The sequence below is a fragment of the Meleagris gallopavo genome, chromosome 10, assembly GCF_905368555.1.
Source record: "Meleagris gallopavo chromosome 10, MGAL_WU_HG_1.1, whole genome shotgun sequence".
NCBI classification, from domain to species: Eukaryota; Metazoa; Chordata; class Aves; order Galliformes; family Phasianidae; genus Meleagris; species Meleagris gallopavo.
Window position 1 is genome coordinate 18,092,254 of NC_139413.1, and position 22,194 is coordinate 18,114,447.

General features: G+C 37.1%; 1 protein-coding gene across 1 annotated transcript in view; it reads left to right on the forward strand.

Annotated features, from left to right (window-relative positions):
• LOC100538898 (vitellogenin-1) overlaps positions 1–22,194 on the forward strand; it is a 43,547-nt gene that overhangs the window by 8,384 nt on the left and 12,969 nt on the right. Inside the window, exons 7-22 of the mRNA XM_085231855.1 lie at positions 1,916–2,066; positions 2,161–2,318; positions 2,426–2,591; positions 3,673–3,795; positions 5,356–5,574; positions 7,854–8,071; positions 8,157–8,254; positions 12,368–12,492; positions 12,567–12,668; positions 12,758–12,877; positions 13,139–13,328; positions 13,417–13,510; positions 13,626–13,811; positions 18,816–18,960; positions 20,467–20,689; positions 21,533–21,702. Of these exons, the coding sequence (XP_085087981.1) occupies positions 1,916–2,066; positions 2,161–2,318; positions 2,426–2,591; positions 3,673–3,795; positions 5,356–5,574; positions 7,854–8,071; positions 8,157–8,254; positions 12,368–12,492; positions 12,567–12,668; positions 12,758–12,877; positions 13,139–13,328; positions 13,417–13,510; positions 13,626–13,811; positions 18,816–18,960; positions 20,467–20,689; positions 21,533–21,702 (2,488 nt within the window). The remainder of the gene's footprint in view (positions 1–1,915; positions 2,067–2,160; positions 2,319–2,425; positions 2,592–3,672; positions 3,796–5,355; positions 5,575–7,853; positions 8,072–8,156; positions 8,255–12,367; positions 12,493–12,566; positions 12,669–12,757; positions 12,878–13,138; positions 13,329–13,416; positions 13,511–13,625; positions 13,812–18,815; positions 18,961–20,466; positions 20,690–21,532; positions 21,703–22,194) is intronic.

A 22,194-nucleotide genomic window follows, 5' to 3' on the forward strand; every position in this document is an offset into this window, starting at 1 on the left:
TAGAGACCCTGGAGACTAGTTCACAAGAAATCTAGATAGGACTTTGGATTCTGAAATACTTCTTAAGTACTGTGGCAGCTTGCAAAATTTCCATCAAAACTATTTATTGATAGGAAATTGTATTTTACTGCAAAAAAAATTGAGAACATGAAGTGTAATATGTATTTGTTTTTTCACAGCAACTTTTGCATAGTTCTTGAATGAGTTTGAGGCAAAATGAGAAAGAATATTGTTGTCTGAAATTGAAACCTCTGCTAATTTTCAGCTCAAGCCCCTAGATTTTTGGTGTTTGATTTTGTTGATTTAAGCTCACTCTTAAGCCTGCATAGACTGTCATCCTATTCTTCTTCAGGTACAGATCTCCCAGAAAGGGTAGTACCTTTACTCTTCCACCTTTTCTCTGGCTTTCCTGTATTGCTTACCAGAAAGAGGCAAATATAAGGTAGCACAGAAGATATTGATTTGTCATGTAGGTTTTCAGAAGTTAATTTTGCAATGCACTCTGTGTAAAACAAGAGATAGATAAATAGTCTAGCATCAAGGATTTAAAACATTTGGAGCTGATTTTTCTGTCCGCTTCAGCATAAGACTCTTCAGCATCATTTTAAGCTCATCTTTAGTATTTGTTTGCTCTTCCCTTCAGTGTCTAACATTTTCCCATCTATTCTATGAAGATATATCTCTTCCCAAAACAGTGAAGATGGAGACATAACAGATTCATCATGCTTTTGAAGGGGGAAGTTAATTCTGTCAATATGTACCTGATATTATACTTTCTAACCCAAATGCCCATTTAACAATATTGTGTAAAATTTCAAGAGAAAAAAATATCTGCTGATTCTGTAGTGATTTCTATTCGAATTCTAGTGGCTTGTCTGCAAAAAAGGTTCTCTGATATTTTCAACAGCAGTTCTCTGTAATCCATATGGCAGGAGTGGATAGAAATGATACAGAAGATCATTGTAGAGATTCTAAAATAAATAAGCTAATTTTCGAGAGATTTTGAAATGCTGCATAGTATAATAATATTGCTTTTGGAATATTTTCAGTTGTTAAATACAAATGCTTAACATCATTACTGTGTCCTAAATTACCTTTTTTAAACATAATTGCTGTGATAGGACACATGTATTTAGTTGAAAATTCAGCACAGATACGAACAGTTTACAAAGATATTCTCTCATCAGAATTATTCTTAATTAAGGAAAAATTTACGGTACTCTGAAAAATTTCCAGAATCTTGGGTATTTCTCTGAAAAGTAATCCTGAATGCATCTGGCACTCTTCAAGTAGGAAATCCAATTAGAAACTTCATGAGAACCTTTTATCTTCTGTGGTCCCCAAGGCATTCAAATTTCCAAACAAAGTGAAGAGAGAATTGGAAGAGTGCAAGTAAAAAGACTAATATTTCCTCTTGTATCTAACTATTTTTCATTTGTTTTGAATTTTCTAGGAGGCACTGATATGTGAAAACTTCTATGAACTTCTTAAATGAGTTATAATTAGAGAAGATCTTTCTCATCAGTCATTTTTATCTACTTACTTATTAAGTCTCAACACAGAATTCCTATGATCTTGTTCAGGCCACAGCTTCTCATCTCACATGTTTTCTTTAAATTCTCAGGCCATGTTATTCCCAAAGGAAGGCAAAAGCTGGCTTTGATCTGAGCCCTGTTGAGTAAAAGCACACCTTCTCAGAGAAGTTTTGAGCACTGTATACTAATTCATCAGCTTGTAAATAACTTTACCCCTCAATAATAAAACCATTCTGAAAAAAAAAAGAAAAAAAGAAAAAAAGAAAAAAAGAAAAAAAGAAAAAAGAATCAGCTGCACGGCAGTGCAGAGAAGCAGAAACAATTGTAGGATTGGTACTCAGCATCTTCTGAGGTTATCTCTCTGGTTTCCTCTATTTCAGGCAGAAACTTGCCTTGATTGACGTGCAAAAGCAAGTGGCAGAAGTTCCACCAAAAGAATTCCAGAAACGTGGATCACTTCAGTACCAGTTTGGCAGTGAATTGCTTCAGCTTCCTGTCCACTTATTCAAAATAAAAGATGTTGGAAGCCAGGTAAAGTTTAGCCACAGAGAGAATTTTGGCTGGAGGTTAGAGTCAGTAAATGTGGGAAAAAATTTAAGTTTAATGCAGTTGAATCCTCCCACAGATAGAGGAAAGCCTGCAAGACTTAGTAGAGACCACATATGAACAGCTTCCCAGTGATGCACCAGCAAAAGCCCTCAAGCTTATGCACCTCTTCCGTGCTGCAAATGAGGAGAATTATGAGTCGATATGGAAACAATTCTCAAGTCGGCCAGCATACAGGTACAAAGAATAAAAGTGGTTATTCTTCTGCTGGGAAACTTTGTTGGAGGCCATCTGGAATGATTGTGCTCAAATGTAAATCTGGGAAATTGCTTTTCCCATTCCAGGCGCTACATTTTGGATGTACTTCCTGCAGCAGCCAATCACCGTTCACTGAGATTCTTGAGGCGTAAAATGGAAAGGCAAGAGCTCACCAACTGGGAAATGGCTCAGACGGTGCTTATGGCTCTCCACTCAAGCTCACCAACTCAAGACGTGATGGAAGAAGCTACAGTAGGATTCTTTGAACACTCTCAAATCACACTGATTTTAGCATCTGCTATATTTATTCTTTTGACAAGATTGCAAGGGCTTTGAAAATACAAAGGTTTTATATCCTCTAGTGAGGTTGAAAGGAGTTTATTTCCTGAGTGTCTCAGGGGAAGGAGAATGCAAATCAAGAGGGCAAAAATTAATCCAGAATAAAACAGAAAAGAGAGTAAAATACCTTCCAGTGACAGAGGTGGTTGTTGTAAGCTGATTTCTAGTCTTCATTTGTTCAAATGTGCTTTGTAGTTGCATCAGATTGGATCTCTCACAGAGTGTTTACAAAGACTAGGGAGTAAGAAATACATATTTGTCGTAAATATGGATTTGTCCTAACTGACCTAGCAGAATGGATATAAATCAGAGCAGATTTATGGAAATCAAGGGAATTATGCCAATATGGAGCCCACATCAGAGAAATTTAGTCATTCTTTTCAATTTTTCCCTCTTCTGCCATGTCTAATTCTGCCCTCAAATGCAGGTATTTATCTCTGTCTAACCTAGGTAAAGACCGTGATTCTCAGTGTAGAGTTTTGCCTGCTGTAAAAGCTATGACATACTGGGCATAGCTGTGTGGTAATGCTATGCTTTTCACTCAAAGAGGTGGTATGTTGTTGCCTCCTTCCATCTCCACGATTTAAATGAAATGTTCATGGTATCCCAAACTACTAAGGTCCATCCACAACTGATTGCAATGTTTGTACCTACTGATGAAGCTTATGTAGGCACATCTATGAAGAGCATTTTTTTTCAACTAATGTGTGCCCAATTAACAATCCACTCATTTCATAACTGGCTGATTTTATCCCTTTAGATTATAGTCCATTCCAATTTTATATTTAAAACACTGTAAAAGCAACAGATCTGCCTTTCAGAAGTTACTTGGAATTATTTTACAACTGCATTGTCAAACGTAACACTATTCACTAATTGACTCTAAATTCATAGATATGGAAATCTAAAAATGCTGGTATTGTCTTGTATTTGGAAGTTTCTAATGCTGTTACCCTTCACTCTTGGAGGTAACAAACTATTAATTTCTCCCCAGCTCATTGTGAAAAAACATTGTCCACGCTCAAGTAGTGTACTTGGAAAGGTTTGCCACCTCAGCTATGCATCACTGTGCCACAAACAGTGCTCTTCATCAGACTCCTGCTCTGAATGTCTCCAGGTAACCGGATTTTTATGTATCATTTAAAAGAAAAATTAAGCCTTGAGTACTTTCTTCGTTATTCAGAAATCTTATTTCACTTCATTGCACTGTTTCCTTGGGGGAAAAGAACCCCAGTTGGTTAAATACAGCATTTTTATCTTTAGATTCACACACGAAAGAGATTGAGAAGAAGCAGCATATAATTCATGGCACTTTCTGAGTATCTCTGCTTTATTGCTGACTATTAATGATGTCCCACAGCACCGCTCTGAAATACTGCTAAATATAGATGCTTAACAGATATATCAACTAAATGACACAAAAGCCCAGGGTTTTGTCCAAAGCTGTGTAGCCCAGACATTTTTCAGCCAGAAGCAGTGCCTAGTCATCCATGTAGAGTGTAAGGTTTTAATAAAAGGAATATCATTCCTGTTCTGCACTGCTTTTAGTCAACATGCCTGAAAACAGTTTAAATAGATAATAAATATCATTTCTGCATTCTAGAGATGTACATTATGGTTTACAGTGGTTGTCCACCTGGCCAGGAAAAGGAAATAGGTGTCCTCACTCTTGGTTACTGACAAGTCCCCCACCCTTAGTACGAGCAGGGCATTCCCAAAATATTCTGTCTCCCATTAATTTTTCCTGTTGTACACAGGCACGGCTGATGTTCCTATGTGCATACCCTGTGTTATGGTTGCCACCAATACTCTTGAGCTAATAAAATCTCAGAAACCTTGTGCCAGGAAGTGGAAATTCTTTCCCAAAGTGAATGATTATGTAGGCTTATTCAGCGCATTTCACAATTTCATTTGATTAATAATATCAAATGCACTGTTTCTGCACTGCCAATGAATCTCCAGTGTGATACTTTAAAGCACAAGGACTATGTTTAAAATATTCTACAACATCTTGTGCTTCTTTCCTAGAGATGTTTTTTTGTGGATTTTATTTTTGTTTGCTTGTTTTTTTTTTGTTTGTTTTTTTTTTTTTTTAATTGCATTGCATTGCAAAAGCTTTCTGCTAGGATATAGTTATTTTCCCATAATCAGAACATACAGACAACTATTTCTAATTTTACCTTGTAAATGCAAGTGTGATCCAGTTGTCTACGAGAATCCTAGCTATTATTGCACACTAAAAGGTTGTTGTTAGAGCTACATTGAAGAACACCACCCGTGACACATCCTGAGGAATCTTATTTAAAGATCTGAAGGATTAAACTGTATACATATTTTTTCATCTATCCTCTAGCAATAGGCAGAGATATTCAAACAATGTTCAACTCACTCTCAAAGGAAGTAGGAATTATGTCCTCTCCATTAATTTTGTCCTTAAAAATGTTACTCAATAACTTTAAGGCACAATGATGAAGAAGCAGTTCATAGCAACTTTCTTGGCTATACTTCTATGAATAAAATGTCCAGTTCATGAGGAAAAAAAGAATTTGGGGAAAAAAAATGGAAATAAGCATACTGAACAAGCTGAAATTATCAAAGTCAAACTTCAAACATACTTGCAATTGGAGTATAGATAAGAGCTGGAATTGGACTCAACAGATATGTGGCTTTTTTTCAGCTACTCCATGGCTTTGCAGGAGAGGCATTGAGCAAATCTAACACAGAAGAAATCTTGCTGGCCTTGAAAGCCCTTGGAAATGTAGGACATCCAGCCAGCATCAAGCACATCAAGAAATTTTTGCCCAGCTATGCAGCTGGTGCCTCAGATCTGCCCCTCAAGGTCCATGCAACTGCTGTGATGTCCCTGAAAAGCATAGGCACGAGAGACCCGAAAATGGTAAGAAAACAAAACTGTTTCCTTTGCGCTTATGATAAGTCAATACATTGAAGCTAATTGATGACAGAAGGAGAGAGGAAAACAGTGGCTTTATTTTCATATATAGCTGTAATATTGTGCATTTTTTAAAATCTTTTATCATTCCTGAGCTGTCATGTTTTATTCATTTTGACATTAACCTCTAGTGTTTCAGAAAGCGGCGGAAATCCTATTAAAAGGATTCATTATCCTATTTTCGAAGACAAACCAGTGTTTCCATTGCAAACCTTTATTTTCCAAGGACATTAGACAGAAAGCTGAATTATTGACCAAAATGTGTTTAGTGCTACTTCAACTTTGGTATGTGAGAGAACCACAAAACAAGGTTTTCTGAAAATTGACACTTAATACTGAGTGTCACATCTAATCATAATTCAAGACATCTTATTGAAAATAGATGCTAGAAGTTTGCATCCTAATTACAAATTTACAGCCATTGTGTGGGTTTAAGTCATAAATGGAGCATTTACTAAATGTGACTTTTGTCCCTGAATGAGGTAATGATTAGACATCACAATACAATGGTTATGTGGGCATAATCTCATCCACCACAGACATCACTTTACAATCATTTTCACCCTAAAGCAAGTCACTTATAAAAGGAAACCTTACATCTTTTTCCCTGTTACGTTTTTTTATGAGACAATTCTTAACATGAAAAGTAAAATTAAAAGCTTTCGTTAACTATTCTGCTGTACTAATTTTTTCATTGTATTAATTTTTGCATATGATTGCCAGTTTGATTCCACATATTGATCCATAGATAACAGTGTGCTGGTTTATGCTTTTAAGCAAAAGAATATAGAAACAATTTACTAGAGTGCAGGAGCTAGATGGTGGAGAGATAGCAAGCGTAGAAATTAGGTTATTTGCTGGGGAAGGGAAAAGCTGATCTGGTATTTGAAAACAATGCTGCATCTCTGCTTGTCCTTTGGCCTAGCTTTCCACATGTGACCCAGACTGCTGTTTAGTTCCATTTTCTATGCATTTGCTTTAGAGAAAATTGATCTGGAGCAGGTTAATGACTTTGACTGGATTTTGCATTGTTCAAAAAACAGTCAGTTTAATCCCTGGTTTGCAGCTAGCTACACACCCATATTTGCATTAAACAGACTTAATGCATGGCCTGTCGTTTCTATTCTTTAATTTGAAAAAGCAGTTGCATTTAGAAAGAAGCTACTGCAGAAAAATACATAAAGCTTTCTCAATCATACCTTATATTAAAAAGCGTAGATGTTAGAGGCAGAACAGGGTTGTCCAGAGGATTGTGCCAAAATGATGTTACTCCATCCCCAATCAGTTTGAAGCTGCAGTCAAACATTTTAGTTCCTCTCATGCAAGCTGGAAATGTTCCAGTAAAAAATTAGTCTCGATACTAAATACTGTACAGATCAAACACATTAGTTACAAGTAGTACTGTGAAAATTACATTTCTCGCATCACATTACAATTTTAAATTACGTACTAGGTGTAGAGATTTTTGGAAGTGAACTGTTATTTGAGTAGAATGGGCGCCAGAAGATCAAATAGCTTGAGTTAAGGCATATCTTTATGGGTGATCACTGACTTTATTTTTCATCATCATTTTCATCATATTTTTCAACATCTTCATCAGTGAGAGGGGGCCTGATCCAGGTCTATAAATATCTAAGGTGTGGGGGCAGAGTGGCAAGGCCAGACTCTTTTCAGCAGTGTGTGGAGACAGGACAAGGGGAAACTGCCAGAAACCGGAGCACAGGAAGTTCCGCACAAATGTGCCCAAGAACTTCTTTACAGTGAGGGTGATGGAGCACCTGAACAGGCTACTCGGAGAGGTAGTGGAGTCTCCTTCTCTGGAGATATTCAAGACCTGCCTGGACACCTACTTGTGCTTGGACTCGATGATCTCTGGAGGTCCCTTCCAACCCCTAAGATTCTGTGATGGGTTCTTGAAATCACTTTTATCTAGATTTTGTCTTGGTTATATTGCAGGTATCTTTTGCTATAGCTTAACCAGGGAAAGTAGATTTGATGTAGAAGTTATTCAGTGAGGTTCCTTGGCTTTGATTGCTTAGGAATCAGTATTACCATATTTCTCCTTCCAGCCATCAAACTCTGAAACCAGGAACATTGTAGTCATAATAATTAAATAATACAAATTTTTACTGTACTAGTGATTAAGAGATCATTCATTGGTGATGAAAGGTTATTAGCAAAATGTTCAAATACAGATTAATTCTGAAAGTACCAATTATTTTCAGGTCCAGGCTATTACCCTTGAGATTTTCCTGAATCACAAGATTCATCCTCGAATCCGAATGTTAGCTGCAGTGGTTTTGCTTGAAACTAAGCCAGGTCTTCCAATCCTGATGACATTAGCTGATGCTGTGCTGAAGGATCCTAGCATGCAAGTGGCAAGTTTCATTTACTCACACCTGAGGGCCCTGGGCAGAAGCACAGCTCCAGATCTTCAAATGATGTAAGGAAAATCTACTTCCCTTCCCTAGATGAGGAACTTGTTATAAACAAATTGAGGTATTAATGAGCTTGCTGAATTTTTTCAGGGCTTCTGCCTGCAGAATGGCTGTCAGAGCTTTAAGTCCCAAATTTGACAGATCTGGATACCAGTTCAGCAAAGTTTTCCGCTTCAGTATGTTTAAAGGTAAGGTACATATTCCTTCTTCCCTCCTGTAGTAATCATCTGAAGATTTGGGGGAAATATATACAGATTGAAGTTAAATATTTAGAGGTATATATCACAGAGTAGGAGAGTCCAGTTGCACATAACCAGCAGCCTCTATGTTTCCTACATTCGGTGGAACACAAAAAAATAACTAAATCTTGGACTCCCCATTTTTAGAGCATTTAGATCCCTCTGTATTTTGCACTGTATGCTGCCAGTATGAAATTACCAGATGACTTATGGGGCTCTAACCCTTCATTTTCATTAGCCAATGCAGCACATAATCCTGCATAAAATGCCATAGTCTCAGTGGTGCTTAACAATTTCCTAACACTGTTCAGCACCAAACAGGAGGGACCTAAGTTACTACTAAGTAGATAAATTTCTAATGGTGATTAACACATACAACTCTTGCTGAATTAAAATAAGATGCTAAATCCTCTTCACCCAACAATAGTACACAGGGAGACATCAAACTCTGCAAATGGTCAGCTGTGATAATTCATTGCATCCATGAGCAGCTAACTCAGGTTTGTTGTCTGAAGGTTTTTCCTACACCTTCTTACCAGGGTTATTTACTGGCATGTACAGATCCATGTGTGGGATTTTGAGGCACATCAGTTACATCTCTGGGAATCACATGTAAAAATCAACAGCACTGGTAGCTAGAGTAAAGAGGATGAGATTAGAAGACCGCTCTTGCTGGGTCAAATTGTAGCTATTTCCATTTTTCGTTTATGTAATTCTTCCCGGTAGGGATTTTTTCAGCAACTGCATGTAAATGACCATGACAGCCTCAGTGATTTGGCATACGTAGCTGACAGACTAGGGAGATTATATCTACAAACAGAGCCTCCTTACAGATGCTGTTTATCTAAAGGACATAGATGTATTTCACACTTTTGTTATTCACTGGTACACATAAAGATTCTTTTCAAAGTTATGAATAGAAAAAGAGACGTAAATGTCTGAAACCTGCAGTGCTAAGTGTGCAAGTACTTTTGCTTTCTTTTGGGGATGGAAGGGGGTTTCAGAAGACTTTTACAGATTTTATTGTTGCCTTTCTTGTTTCATGTTTTTTATATGACCATTTAGTTGAGTCTATAATAAAAATATGTATAATACATACCGCAGCAGCCGCAATGCTAAATGCTTGTTGCTTCAGAGATGGCAACAGAGAGTACCCAAAGAAATTCAGTAGATTATGCACATCTTGTGAACTTTTGTACCATTTAAAATGCATACACAGAGAGATACATTTTCCAGTAATAAGTAGATACGTGTTTCAGGGCTTAGATACTCATTTTCTCCTCTTATTTTTGCTTTTAAAATGGAGCTGCCTGATTTTTTTTGAACAGTGAGAAAGAAATGAGCAGTATAGATGAGGGTAGCTGGCAGGGGCCTGTGTAAAATGCCTTATTTTGTTCTGACTGTACCCCTGAAATGCAGCAGATCAATGAATTGTTAATTCTAAATACCAGTATAAGTAATTTGGCTGCTACTCAGATAGGATGTTTAAGGCTCTCATCCTGAAGACTAAGGAACATGATCACTTTCTAGCACATGTTAGACTTAGAGTTGGATAATTTAGTTGGCTAAATGAAGTCCATTCTCCATTTCACTTGTGTGGGAGGATGCTCCAACTTTCTGCTTTGATTTGCTACCTCTTGCCACAGGTGAAATGTGTTTCAGCGAGTCCATTCTGGAGGAGTTACCATAGTGACAGCAGTAATGCTGTACCTATTTCCTTGCTAAAAACAAAAATGTGCCCTCAGCTTCACAGATTTTTGTGGTGCTAGGTGCTGAATTTTTAATGACAGGCACTAACATCAGATGAATATGCCTGTAATCGAGAATCTGTCATACATGGCCACCACAAATAGTGTTTCACAGTCTACATACTACCACTGAAATCAGCCCAGGTACTGCTCAGTATAGAGACTGATAGAATCTGACTCTCAACATGCACTTTTTTTTTTTTACAAATGTATATTACAAGAAAATATTTACTAATATTCATAGGTACGAAAGGCTGCTTTCTTTGATCACTTTACTTTTGCTTTCCATCTTCCCTGAGGCAAGACCTTTAGTCACATACATGCAGGTGCCCTCACATTCTCACGCTGAAGTGGCTGTGGTGTACCATCTGACCCTGTTAGTAGAATTCTTCTTTGGTAAATATTTTCTTACAGCATTAGAGCTACATAACGTCTGAGGTATGGAAAACACCTCCTTTGTCTTCAAGCTGATGAATTTTGTATAATCATTTAATCATTTATTAGCAACGCTTCTTACTATGTCTCAAGAAATATGTTTTTTCTTAACTAACAGATTTCTCGAGTTAGAACACACACACAGAGACACTCCCTGTCTCCTCTCCCTCCCTCCCATTCCCCTCTCCCTCCCCCCCGCCCCAAAAACAAGCCCAACAAAAAAACCCTTTAATTAATTTGCTATAAGTATCATATTTCACTGCAGTGGCCAGTCCATGTAACTATACCTGCATTTTGAGTTTAGAAGCTGTTAATGAACCATGTACTTTACAGGTAGTTTGTGCCTAGCAATTCAGGTAGAACAGAAACTTCATGCAGCACAAGAGTGAAAGTGATCTAGTGAAATGCCGGATTATGCAGATTTAGCAGAAAAATGGATTGGAATTCTAGTAGACCAGAAAGCTGGAATCTGTCCTGAGAAATTAGAATTCAAAATTAGTCCCAGTAATTTGATAATAAACAACATAGTGTAAGAATAAAGAAGAGCCAATCCCGGCCTCAGTTAGCATGCATGAATTCATAAGAAAATAGTAGTTATTGACACACTCATGAGATTTTTTCTGAAATACAGAAAGTGCCACCAGAAAAATCACATGGGCCGGAGTGTTCATAAGATCCCACATCTGTGAACCAAAAATAGACTTGTCTTTAAATTTTGGCTAAGTAATTTAGTAGAAAGTAGTCATTCCTCTTCTGGAAAGAGGCCAAGTTCTCACTCTCCCATGACAAATCCAGGAGTTGGACTTGATGATCCCCATGGGTTCCTTCCAACTCAGAATACTCTATGATTCTGTGAACACTTGAAAACATATTTCCTACAATTCAATCATTTCTATACAGGTCATGAAATTAGTGGTCTGCTTTTTCCAGGGCTCTGAGGTTATCCTGTATTTTGAAAGCTGATTTTGGTTGTGCTGGAATTCTAGGGCCAGTTTAATCAGTGTATGGTGACTATGTCTAATATAAGGATAAAAGAAATTTAACGTAGGGAATCCTCAAATACTTCACTGTTCTTCAAGTTGTGTTAGAAGAAGGAGGAGCATTGGAAGAAAGGAAGTGCAACAGGTATACCTGCATGCTGTGTTGCCCTTGCTCCTTTTGAAATCTAAGGAAAATTAGAAAAGTCTTGGGATTACTTTAATTCAGAAAACAGAACTGTATAAAGCTGTACCAAGTTCAGGAAGAATATATAGGTATCCTCTCCACTGATTATCTGTACCTAAGAATATTATAGATGATAAATCTAAAGTAGAGAAAATAGATACAAATTACTTTTGTTCTGAGTTTACACAATAGTTAACAATTAGAGCATTTTATGTAAAGAGTTACAACATGTGGAATGAGACACGTTAAATTGCCTCTGAGTCATCTGAGAAAGAAATCTATACCACCTCACCATCTGTACTTGTAGGACATCTGTACCATTTTTCATATAACATTAGCAAAAGATGGTAAATCTCTTTTCATTTCTGACCCCTCCTTCTTTATCAAGTTGCTTCAAAAAATGTCTTGTAAAAGCATTTCATGAGTTGGTATTATAGAATCTGACTGAATGTAAATTATATAGTAGAAGCAATTAGAAAAATAGCATAGTCACTGCATATTGAGTAGGGGACTTACAATTTTGCCAATTAATAGTTCAAAAAGGCAGAATATTCTGTTTATGCTTGTTTTATAATATTGGTTTTGTGGCTGATTTTTCTACCCTTTCTCATATCATCTTGTATCTGTTGTGTTATGCAATTAGTAAATCGATATAATCTGCAAATGTGGCTTTAAAAACTGATTGGGCTATGTTTTACTGCCTATTTCTCTACAGAGGTTCTTATGAGTGGACTGGCAGCTAAATATTTGGTACTGAATAATGCAGGAAGCTTAATTCCAACAATGGCAGTGTCCCAGCTGCGGACACATTTCCTTGGAAGAGTTGCTGATCCCATAGAGGTAACTGGATCAATCTGCAGTTCTCACACCTTCCTATAATCTTTATCCAACCAGCATTTCAATTTGTCTCACAGGTGGGAATAGCAGTTGAAGGACTTCAGGAGATGTTTGTTAGAGGTTACTCTCCTGATAAGGACTGGGATACTAGCTATGACTTCAGAGAAATCCTAAAAAAGGTAAATTCCGGGGGAAGAAAAGAAAATCTGTCAAGTGTTGTTTCCCCAAATGTTATGAAGAAACAGATTTTCTTCCTCTTCTCATGCAGCTATCGGACTGGAAGGCACTCCCCAGTGACAAACCCTTTGCATCAGGTTACTTGAAGATGTTTGACCAAGAGTTGCTCTTTGGCGGAATCGATAAAAACACCATCCAAAATGTGTTGCAGGTATCATTTCAGAAACACCACTACATAAGCATCAGAAGTATTAAAATGCTATTTCTTCTGCATGTTCCTTCCCTTCTCCTTAACTTTTTGTTTCAAGAGATGTTTTTTGTCTTTAGTATAAATCAAGGCAAATCAATTCCAAATTTGATCAGGATTAGCTATAATCATTGTTCGCAGACCTTCCCCTGAGGCACAGTTAATGACACAGATCATGATATTCAAGTTCTGCTTATTTAGACAAGTTGAACTCTGTAATTGCAGGCATGGTACGGACCTGATGAAAAAATCCCTTCAATAAGGAGATTAATCAGTAGCCTTCAAAGTGGCATAGGAAGGCAATGGACTAAGGCTTTACTATCCTCTGAGATTCGTCGTATCGTGCCTACCTGTATTGGATTCCCAATGGAGACCAGCTTCTATTACTCTTCTGTCACAAAAGTGGCAGGAAATGGTAATGTATTTCAAGACCTGAGCAATACAGATATGATTATAAAGATTGGGCAGAATTTTTAACACTTTTGTTACTTTCTTTCTAATAGTTCAAGCGCAAATTACACCTTCTCCACGGTCTGATTTCAGACTGACTGAGTTACTAAATTCCAACATTAGGCTGCGTTCCAAAACGAGTCTGAGGTAAATACTTTGGGCAAATTAAAAAAGTAATATTTTAAAGTTACGAAAGACACAAAAAATTCAACAACTGTTTACTTTATGTATGTAATCTTACTCTCGCATTCTAATTTTTCAGCATGGCTAAACATATGACCTTTGTAATTGGGATCAACACAAACATGATCCAAGCAGGATTGGAAGCACACATCAAGGTAAATGCTCATGTACCTGTGAATGTTGTTGCCACTGTCCAAATGAAAGAAAGAAGTATCAAAGCTGAAATTCCATCATGCAAAGAAGAGACTAATTTAATTACTGTAAGGTAAGCCACAGCACTTATCTTTCTGTGTAGTCATATTGACTCTTTCTGAATTAAACAAAACATTTGCTTAGGGAGCTTGCCTTTGACTGACAGCTTGGGTAACTGGCAGTGATCAGTGTAGATTAATTTAAAAGAAAGATATGTACAAAAGCTTTATTTGAAAATATGCTTTATTTCCTGTGGTCTTGACCAGAAAATCACAATTTTTCAGACATGAGACTCATAAAGTATTCGAAGTTCATATGGCATAAAATTTCTACCCTAACAAATATATTTGGGTTGAAGACCCTGAGTAAGATATAAGCCAACTGGCTTCTATCATTTTTAACAGATAACCCCTGCATTTGGTGCCTGTAACCATAGAGGACTTGATGTAACTTGTGCTTTTACTTTGTTTCCTGTGGCTGCCATTTGGTTTTCTTGCCTGTTAGGTCTACTTGATTTATTATCAGTGTATGCAATTACAATACACTCTGGAAAACAATTGTAGCCAGATGCCAAACAAATGAAAACAGATGGAAACACAAGCACAAAGAGAGGGAGGAAACAGAAAGAATATGTCCAAGGAATCAAAGCAGTAGAACAAAGCCTTGAAAACCTTCATATACACATGAAAAAACAATGAGAAAGACAAGCTAAAAATTCATAACACAGGAAAAAGCACCACTGACAACAAAAATCAACTACTATACAAGCTGCAGAAATGTTAACAAGTTTCTGCTCTAGGAGTACAGCCATAACAAAAGAGCTCTGTTGCTTGATCCAGCTGCAATTAGCATTCATGGCTGCAGGCCCAGAGAAGCTCTGCAGGTCTCATCAGTTTAGCCACCACAAAGGCTAATCATTATTCTCCCTTGCTCTTCAGTGGTCACAGACCAGACTATTAGGCATTTGACATCACATCCTCCTCCCTAATATGATTCCTCAGATCCATCAATTCTGATTGTAATCAGGTTCTCCACACGGAGGAGGGAGTATTTCAGCAGTTCACAGAGCATCAATTTTGTGTGTGTAAGCTGCTATGACACACAAACCAAACTATTTTGTTCATTTTCTTATGAAAACCAGGACAGTTCACTCTCAAAGTCATCAGAGACAATAGGCACCTCTTCTCACTAGCTCTCAATGTTGAATTGGGCAAAGTGGATATTAATGAACTCAATAAGGATATTGAGCTGGAATGAGGATATTGAAGATTGTGATGGAGTTTAGGGCCTCAAGGTGAGCTACAACTGTTGGCAGAAGGATCCTTCTGGCAAATCAAAATAATAAATATTTTCCTCCTTTGACTGAAGATGGAATCAAATAAGAAAAAAAGGTGTTAAATGCATTGAATAAGGCAAGTATAAGAAATAGAAGATCACAGCCAAGGAGTCCGTGAGTTCCTGCCCAAGCTCTCCTGTAGACCCTGCAGCATTATCATTTATAAAGTGAAGTAGTCAGCTGGAAATAGCTCTATAATGCCAAGTATATGAGAAAGCTAATGCTCACTAGCTAACTTCTAGCACTATCAATTTTCCTCCAAAAAGCATTCCCGTTCACTCTTACAAAACAAATGCTTGGTCGGAATCACACAGAGCAATGAAACAGCAATGAGTACAAGTGAAGACAAAGCAATAACTAGAAAACGTAACACTGAACCACATCACCGAGAAGGTCAAAGAACAAGCAAAGTAAAATCTTAAAGCTATGAAGAGAAACAAGCAGGCATAATATGTTGAGAGAAAGTGTGCATGTATGCTCTAAATAGAATGAGTCCAAAATCATAGTTTAATATAGACTTTCTCTTCCTTTTGCTCAGTTCCACTAAAAAATAAGGAACCTATTGCATACAATATTTTAGAGGTATTCTGACACTTTCCTGTGTTAGCTTTAAGTGTTCTATTGAAAGAAATGATTCTAGAAAACCACTGCTCTTACAGTTGCTTGTAAACTCCGTTCAAAATATTTTAGTATTAAGCATTTGGTCTTGATGGTCACTGAGTTACCGTCTATACTACCATGTCATTACAGCTGGTCAGGATGTAATATTATTTTCCTTTTCATCTCTCACACCCAGACACAAGTAGTAAACAGTTTTCAATAACATTTATTTCAGTTATATCCTACATGCTGTACAGGTTATAACCTGTCACAGCTGTGGGATTTATTTCGAGGAGTGGAAGAGAAACTCAAGCGAGCAATCACAGACTTAAATAAAAAAATCCCAAAAACTTTGGTGACAGAGAGATTGCACACGAAGGTCCCAACTTTCTTTATAATAAAAATCAGAACACAATAATTAATCATGCATGGAGAGAATGTATAACGTGTTTCAATTCAATCCTATCAAAGTTAAATTTAATTAAAATAATAGTTATTTTTAAGGCTCTTTTAACATAATTATTTGGTATACTGCAGATGGTTGCTAAAACATACTTTTAAACAAAATTTACAGGAAGAAGTAAAAATCAAATAAATTTCAGGGGAAATTAAAGCCCTGTGATTAAAGTATAAACATGGAGAGCTGCCAAAGAATTTGCACTTTGCAAATATATCACATATTCATAATGATAGACTACTGAAGTATCTACATAATCTTGAATAGAGCTTCTACCATGGGGCTTTTTCACTTGTTTTAACTGTAGGATAAGCAGAAATTGCTTCACATTGGCATCTTATAAGATGAATTACAAAATTAAAATGCTGTATACAACATGTAATGAAAAGTGCAGAAGAGCAAGTGTATGTATGTAGTATGTGAACTTTATGAGCTTTCTACACTCCTTGTCTGGGGAAAGAGGGCAATGACTTGTGCTTCAAACCTCTGTTATTATGACACCTTTGCACTAAGGTCAGAAGGATATGTGCTATTTCATTTCACCATAGATTAAAGAGAGCTAAAGATCTGGTTGTAGAATTGCCTCTTGCTTCTCATTTCTTTAGATCTGATGTCATGCTGTGCTTTAAAAACCAGAAAAATAGTTTTTCAATGATCTTTTTGGTTATCATTTTTGTTTTAAACAGACATTGAGCTCTTCTGTCTCTGTATTAGGGATATGTGTAAGGCCACATAACCCAAAATATCAGTGGGCCCAATACAGCTGAATTGCTTGTCCCTTACCCCTGCAGTGAATTTGGCTTATACTATAGCACAGCTTCTTCTCTCATCCAAAAAATACACTAATACATATTGGAAAATCTCCCTTTTATTTTCTTCTCCCTTGTGTGGGATCAGAGAGAACACATTCTTTCATACCATAGCTTTAGGCCTTCTTTGTGACTGTTTTTCTTGTTAAAGGACCAGGGCTGGCTCTTGCAGTCTATTTTTACAGTACTGTGTGATTCTGCAGACATTGACATGTGTCACCTGTGATGCAGCTACATTTGTCGGCTCTCTGTGCTCAACAGGGAGGAATCGATCCTCTACTTTCATTAGGTGGCAGGAGTAGACTATTGGCATAAAAAATACTAAAAAAAAAAAATTGGAAAGAAACCCTAGGGCTTTCTGCTTGGAGACCCAGACTGCTGTTCAGTGGTCATTTGAATTATTGAATGGGATTAAAATAAAAGTCATTTCCTTTTTTGTCCCTTTACTCAGATGAACCATCTGAAATGCAAGTTGATTTGTATTTTCTTTTATCCCCTCAGCTTGTTAGGGAGAATATTTTATTTCAGATTCCATTCTTCAAGGTTCTCCTCTCACCCAGCGTGGAGCGTTGCTGTCATGTCCTTATCTTAAAAAAAAAAAAAAAAGAGAGAGATGGAAAAGAAAACAAAGCCCACAGGTGACATACGTTTTATTGAGGTGTTCCACATGAAGTGCAATTGTGTGCTTTACAGTGCGCACAGCACGGTAGGAGCCTTCAAGAGGAAGAGAGTGCTATCAAATGAATACAAATTCATCTTTCATATAGGTTAGATTGGAATTGCTCAGGTTAGTATAGTGTGGACCATATTAAAATAGAGGCCATTTTGTAGACTATCTTTCCATTTATTGTCACAAAGGCCACCTTCATTGGTGGACCACAAAAGCCTCAGGGCAAGGAGATCAACTTCATACATGAGAAACAGCATGTGCAGAATTCTGAGTTGGATGTTAGCTCTGATAAATGACTAATAAGGTAGAGTTAGCACAATGTTAATAGCTCAGAGAAATAGGTTTTAATCTGTCAAAAGTATTCAATAGTCAAGACACTTCCCTGACCCAAATCAAAACTCATGGTTCTTGCAGCACTGTAACAACATCCGCAAAGATTATAGAGTATGAAACAAAGGGGTCAGGGTATTTGGCCACAAGAGTCTCATACCACTTATATCATTTTTCCTCTTAGCACCTTATATCTCTTGTCCTTGATTCTGACTAACGCTCCTAAGCCCCACAGCACTGTAAACAAGTTATGAAATACACATAGGTAAGTAAGTAGTAGGTTCTTCACCTTCCAACAAATCTCCCCATGATATCTTTCTAAGGCATGTGGATATACAAGTGCAGTTAGACAAAACTAGGAACATTTATTTAATTGTCTGAGGCTAAAAATATTGCACAGGAAATAACATTTAGTGGCCACCAATCCCCCGCATTTATTTTTTTTTCCTGAGTTATGGCAGTATGGTAGTTAAAGGAATTGAAAACCAAATTTAGCAGTGAATATGCAAAAGGTTTAAAAAAAAAAAAAAAAAAAAGATTAAAAAATTTAAAATTTAACCCATAGCCAGATTTCTAACCAGGCTATTCTTCAAGGCATTAGGCTTACGCAGATCCCATAGGGTACAGTTCTTTTAACTGATACCTGTGATTGTGATAGCCTAACTGCAAGCTCTCTGGACTGAGATCAGTCCATGTATTCATTCAGTTTAAGCTGTCCTTGGAAATAAAGCTAGCAGGAAAGATGCTGTAAATATCTACAAAGCAATTTGCAAGGTATGATACTTGTTGCTGAGTACGTGCTACGTGGCATTATTCAGGTCTTTCCCTCAGCAGTGCTTTATCAATACAGGTTTCCTCTAATGTTTATTCTGCAGCTCTAAGACGTTTGCTGTTACACGAAATATTGAAGATTTGGCTGCTAGTAAGATGACTCCAGTTCTTCTACCTGAAGCAGTGCCTGACATAATGAAGATGTCCTTTGACTCGGATTCTGCATCAGGCGAGACTGATAACATCAGGGTAACTGATATACTGTTTGACTATTTTTTGGCTTTTAATCAGGAGAAAACCATTTTTTTTCCCCTATAGGAAAATGTATGATTCATCTCTGACCAGTGTTACCTTGCACAGAATAAGTCACATTCAACCTAATAACACAAACAGCCCTGTAGTAACATTATTTTAAAGTCTGGATTGTAATCACATCAGACTTACAACACTTTTTCAAAAGCAAGAACACTTGCTTTAGTAATTAATTTTACACTGCCATCTACAGGATAGGCCCACAATCTTTAAAACACTTTGCAGCCATAATACAATCATTACACTCCTGAGACAGGCAATACTGCGCAAGATGTTCCAGTATTCAGCTTGTAGAGCTAAATTTACTGCCTATAGTTACCTTGATTCAAGGATGAATGGCAGTTTGTGTGTCAAGTCAAATGACTTCCTAAACTAAAGTTTTCCATAAAAGCAACTACAGTCTTTCTGTGATGGGCAGCATTGTGAAGACCTCACCATAACATTTCCTTCAATGGAAAACTGACAGAGGTGAGGAACATATTGTGCTGTTCTGGTTTCCTTGTCATCCTGCAACTCTGAAGTTTTTCAGATAAAATAAGAAACGAGGGTGAGTACAGCACTTTCCTATGGAAAAGTCGATGGGTGAATGTATTGTCAGCTGGAAAAATTTCCAGTATCCTGGAACAAGCAAAGATCTTTGAGCAATATCTGAAAAATGGCACAAACTTGGCCATTTCCCATTATCATTAGCATTCCCTTTGGAAAGAAAAGATTAGCATTAAAATTCCAGTTTTTCAATGCTGTACATACAAGTTTGGCATTTTGTGAGACATGATGAACCCAGTAAAAAATTAACTGCAAAATATGAAAATAAAACTAATGGTCATGTTTCTTTTGCACTTACTTTGTTTCTCATTTCATGGATTTGATTCTAATTTTAATTAATTTTAATTCACTCTTCCAAAAGCATCACTTAGCACATGTACATGGCGCACTTTTAAGTGAAAATTTCTAATATCTGATATGCTTTGGACATCTTGGAAATATTTGTGATCTTCTAGTTGATATATTCTTGCACCCAAGTCACACCACAAGTGAGACAGAATTTTTGTAGGCATAGATGAAGGTTCTGTAGTTCTACCAAATTATAAAGCAAATAAAAGAACTTCAGTCAGTCTAGAGCCACACTCACATTGATTGTGAATGTGTTAACGTAGTCTAATACTCTAGGAAAGCACAATAAAATAATTATAATTATTTTGTGATGTAGTTTTCCAGTCTTATGGACTCAAGCACTTTTTTTTGCTCTAGATAGTCTAATTGAGCCATTTAGCTGATAATTTTGTCCAGTTGAAAGCCAAGATGTTCTACATCACAGCCTTGCTGTCTCAAACTGGTTAGTACCTTCTGTAGAATAAATATATATATGACTGAAACAGAATTGATAGCATCTAACCATCTTACTGTTGCCTAGTTTTACTTGACAAGTGTATTATCTAACAGGACGGACAGTCTGTAGAAGATCCTGTTTCATCAGGAAATTCCTTCTCCTTTGGACATTCTTCTTCCTGGAAGGAGCAATTTGTTCAGTCCATGTGCTCCAACGCAAGTACATTTGGGATTCAAGTGTGCATTGAGAAGAAAAGTGTACATGCAGCATTTATCAAAAATGTGCCTCTTTATTACCTTATTGGAGAACATGCCCTTAGAATGAGCTTCAAGCCAGGTAAATACAATTGTGCAAAAAAAAGAAAGCAATAGATGGGTAGATGAATTGTTGTTGGTGTGTGTACATATATATTTTTATACATACATATATGTCTTTTGTACCTTAAGCACCACTAAAACTACTATTAGAACTTTCAGCCTTGCCAATATTGTCAGCAAACTCCATTGCAGCATGAATCCACCTCTCCCCTCTCTGCCTGAGCAGCAATTCCCAATTCCCAGCTCTCCCAGAGAGTGGCCATCCAATGCAGTGCCTCTCAGCATGGCCAGCATCACACAGAGCTGATCTGTACCTGCAGAGCGTGTCTGATGTGTCCTGAATCGTTGGATTTGGGATGCAAGCACAGAGCAATTGGACATGGGCAACAGATCTAACACAGTGTCCTGTAGCTACAGTTTAAAAACCCAGAATCTTAAAGGGAATTGCGGATTAACCCTGCCTGGATCTAGTCCTAAATATCTTAATCCATGATCATAAGAATTGTAAGCACAGCAGGCCACTGAATTTAGGTCTGGCCTAACTATTGGGCCATTCTTTATAATTCAAGAGGAAAGCCTTTGTTTCTGGTGCCTAACTCCCCTTCCTGTAGTGTTATCTAGCTAAGCAATCCAATTCACTGGATTTCAATCTTAGATTATTTTGTTAACTGACATGAAAAGATCCTATTATCATACTAACATTATAAAATTTTATTATTGCTAGAATGTATCTTAGCTGTTACTGAAATATTTTTTTAAAGTTACTCAATATGCAAATGTTTCAACAAATAATAGCAAAAAAATGGCTTATTCTGTTATTCAATTACTACTAACAATAATACTAATTGTTGTGAAATTTCAGTCTACACAGATGTACCTATTGAAAAAATACAAGTCACAATTCAAGCGGGAGATCAAGCTCCTACAAAAATGGTACGTTTAGTGACATTTGAAGATCCAGAGACTCAAGTATCTTCCAGCAAAGAAGTGATCAAAAGAGTGAAGAAAATCCTTGATGACACTGATAACCAGGTACTGCTGTAAAAACCCACTTCTAGGTTTGTGGAAGGCTGCACACAAAGCTTATTTATATCTCTTTTACTTAGTAGCCTCCCTTTTTTAGATAGTAAACAATAGTTGGAAAACTGAATCAGGATTTTGGTGGGTCTTTTGATTGAATTCATCTCTTTTGCAGTAAATGTGGTGAAGGACTTAAAGGAGAGCAGGTTGGTTTGGTAGGTTTCTCAGAAAATCAGCCATGTAAGATACAAAATAGATGTTGTGGGCCCAGAAGATAGCTAGCAGCTTCCAGTTACTACAACTGTGGCAGAAAGGTATGACACCTTCCTACCTACCCAGCTTGCTCTGAGGTAAGCATAGTAGCAGCCCTATCACTACTAACACTAGTCACATGTAACTGTATGATCAACAATATCTACAGGGATTTGGAGTATTGTTTTACTTATTTCTGTTCTTGGTATGCTATTATGTGTTGGCCTTACTGCAATGTATTGTAAGGATGCT